Below are 1771 nucleotides of genomic sequence, written 5' to 3'. Positions count from 1 at the left end.
AGGGTATTGGTTTACATTAATTTGTGTGTTTATGGTGCTGTTAGATATCAAGGCCATAGAGGGTGAACAGTCCAGGTTCTGCAGGGAGGTAAAGGCCGTGACCAAGGAGCTCAAGAGTCAATTCTGGCCAAGATACAAGCTCCTGCCAAATGAGGAGCTTATGCTCCCCTCTCACAGCAACTGAGCCTCATTAGGGAGATGATACCAAGCAGATGAAGAAGCAAAGCAGATCCCTGCTTGTATGAGGAGAGAAAGGTCTGTTCTGAAAGTAGTAGGACTGGCTTTTTTCTGGGCGAATGGGCAGACGAGAGGCGGTCTGTGTGCACAGGATCGGTGGAGGGGGATATTGGGAACTCTGGGAAAAATCGGCAGTCGGCTGTTGGCCGTTGAAGAGAGCAGGTTGCTTGTACTGTGAACACCTGTCGAAACGCCTAGTCTCCATGACGCCTCGTCATGGAGAATCATGGAGCGTTTACTGGAGCAGCGATACACGATCAAATTTTGTGTAAAGCTTGGTAAAACGGGCAAAGAGACGCACGACGTGATTAAGGAGGCCTACGGTGATGCTGCCATGGGTAGATCATGTGTTTTTGAGTGGCACAAGCTTTTCCAAGAAGGTAGGGAAAGAGTGGAAGACGACGACCGCTCCGGACGCCCTTTGACCAGCAAGACCAACGAAAATGTGTCACGAGTGAAAAATGTACTGAACCGTGTTCGCAGGATGAGTATCAGAATGATTGCTGATGACTTGAGCATTCCTCAAACCCAAGTTTTTGAGATGGCGAAAGAAAACTTAGCCATGAGGAAAGTGTGCGCGAAGTTTGTGCCGCGAGTGTTGTCAGAGGAGCAAAAGGCCAACCGGAAAACAATCTGCCAGTATCTTCTTCATCATGTGAATGAGGAGCCCGACTTTTTGGACAATGTAGTGACCGGTGACAAGACGTGGGTGTCTGAATACGACACGGAGAGTAAGTGGCAGAGCACAGAATGGCACACCCCTGCTTCCCCACGCCCCCAGAAAGCACGAATGAGCAAATCCAAGCAAAAGTCCATGCTCATTTGCTTTTTTGATCGACATGGAGTCATCCACAATGAGTTTGTACCACCCGGACAAACAGTTAATGCAGTTTTTTACATGGAAGTCCTCACAAGACTGTGAAAACACATTGCTCGTGTCCGCCCAGCCATCGTCAACAATTGGCAGCTGCACCATGACAACGCACCAAGCCACACAGCGTACCGCATAGTGGAGTATCTTGCCCAGCACAAGGTGGCAACGCTGCCTCAGCCCCCCTACAGCCCCGACTTGGCCCCGCCAGACTTTTTTCTATTCCCGAGAATAAAATCAACACTCAAGGGGAAGCATCACACATCGGTAGAGACGCTTCAAGAGGCCGTGATGAGGGAGCTAAACAGCATTCCGGTCCAGGCATTCGAAAACTGGAAAATTCGATGGCAGCAGTGTGTAGACGCGGAAGGGTGCTACTTTGAAAAAATTGTTTGTTCTATTCTCATGAATGATTTTTTTTTTTTTTTAGATGAGTCCTACTACTTTCAGAACAGACCATGTATGTACAAAACAAAGAAAAAAGAAGGCATCAGGGAAATAACTTGAATTAAAAATAATATATTTAAATTATGGTTCTCTTCCATCTGTTTCAGGTCATAGCTTTTCCTTCTCCTTAACATCCATCCATCATTGTGTTTCATCTTCTCAGCCTTTGAGCTATTCTTTGATTGTTACTCCTCAGTCTGGAATGCAGATGTAACG

At 47.0% G+C, this 1771-nt stretch overlaps 1 protein-coding gene across 1 annotated transcript; it reads left to right on the top strand.

Annotated features, from left to right (window-relative positions):
- Positions 1-453: 453 nt before the first annotated feature.
- LOC116494948 (protein GVQW3-like) lies at positions 454-1159 on the top strand. Its single transcript, XM_032197110.1, has one exon. It carries the CDS (start codon positions 464-466, stop codon positions 1157-1159), a length of 696 nt encoding a protein of 231 aa, XP_032053001.1. The 5' UTR covers positions 454-463.
- Positions 1160-1771: the final 612 nt, after the last annotated feature.

The sequence above is a fragment of the Aythya fuligula genome, chromosome 14 (genome assembly GCF_009819795.1).
Source record: "Aythya fuligula isolate bAytFul2 chromosome 14, bAytFul2.pri, whole genome shotgun sequence".
In the NCBI taxonomy this organism is placed as follows: domain Eukaryota; kingdom Metazoa; phylum Chordata; class Aves; order Anseriformes; family Anatidae; genus Aythya; species Aythya fuligula.
The sequence above is the reverse complement of the archived record's forward strand: the minus strand, read 5'-3'. Positions and strand labels throughout refer to the sequence as shown.

Bases quoted from the DNA above. Each gene is read 5' to 3' on its own strand.
- LOC116494948 (XM_032197110.1), top strand. From the start codon at position 464: ATGGAGCGTTTACTGGAGCAGCGATACACGATCAAATTTTGTGTAAAG.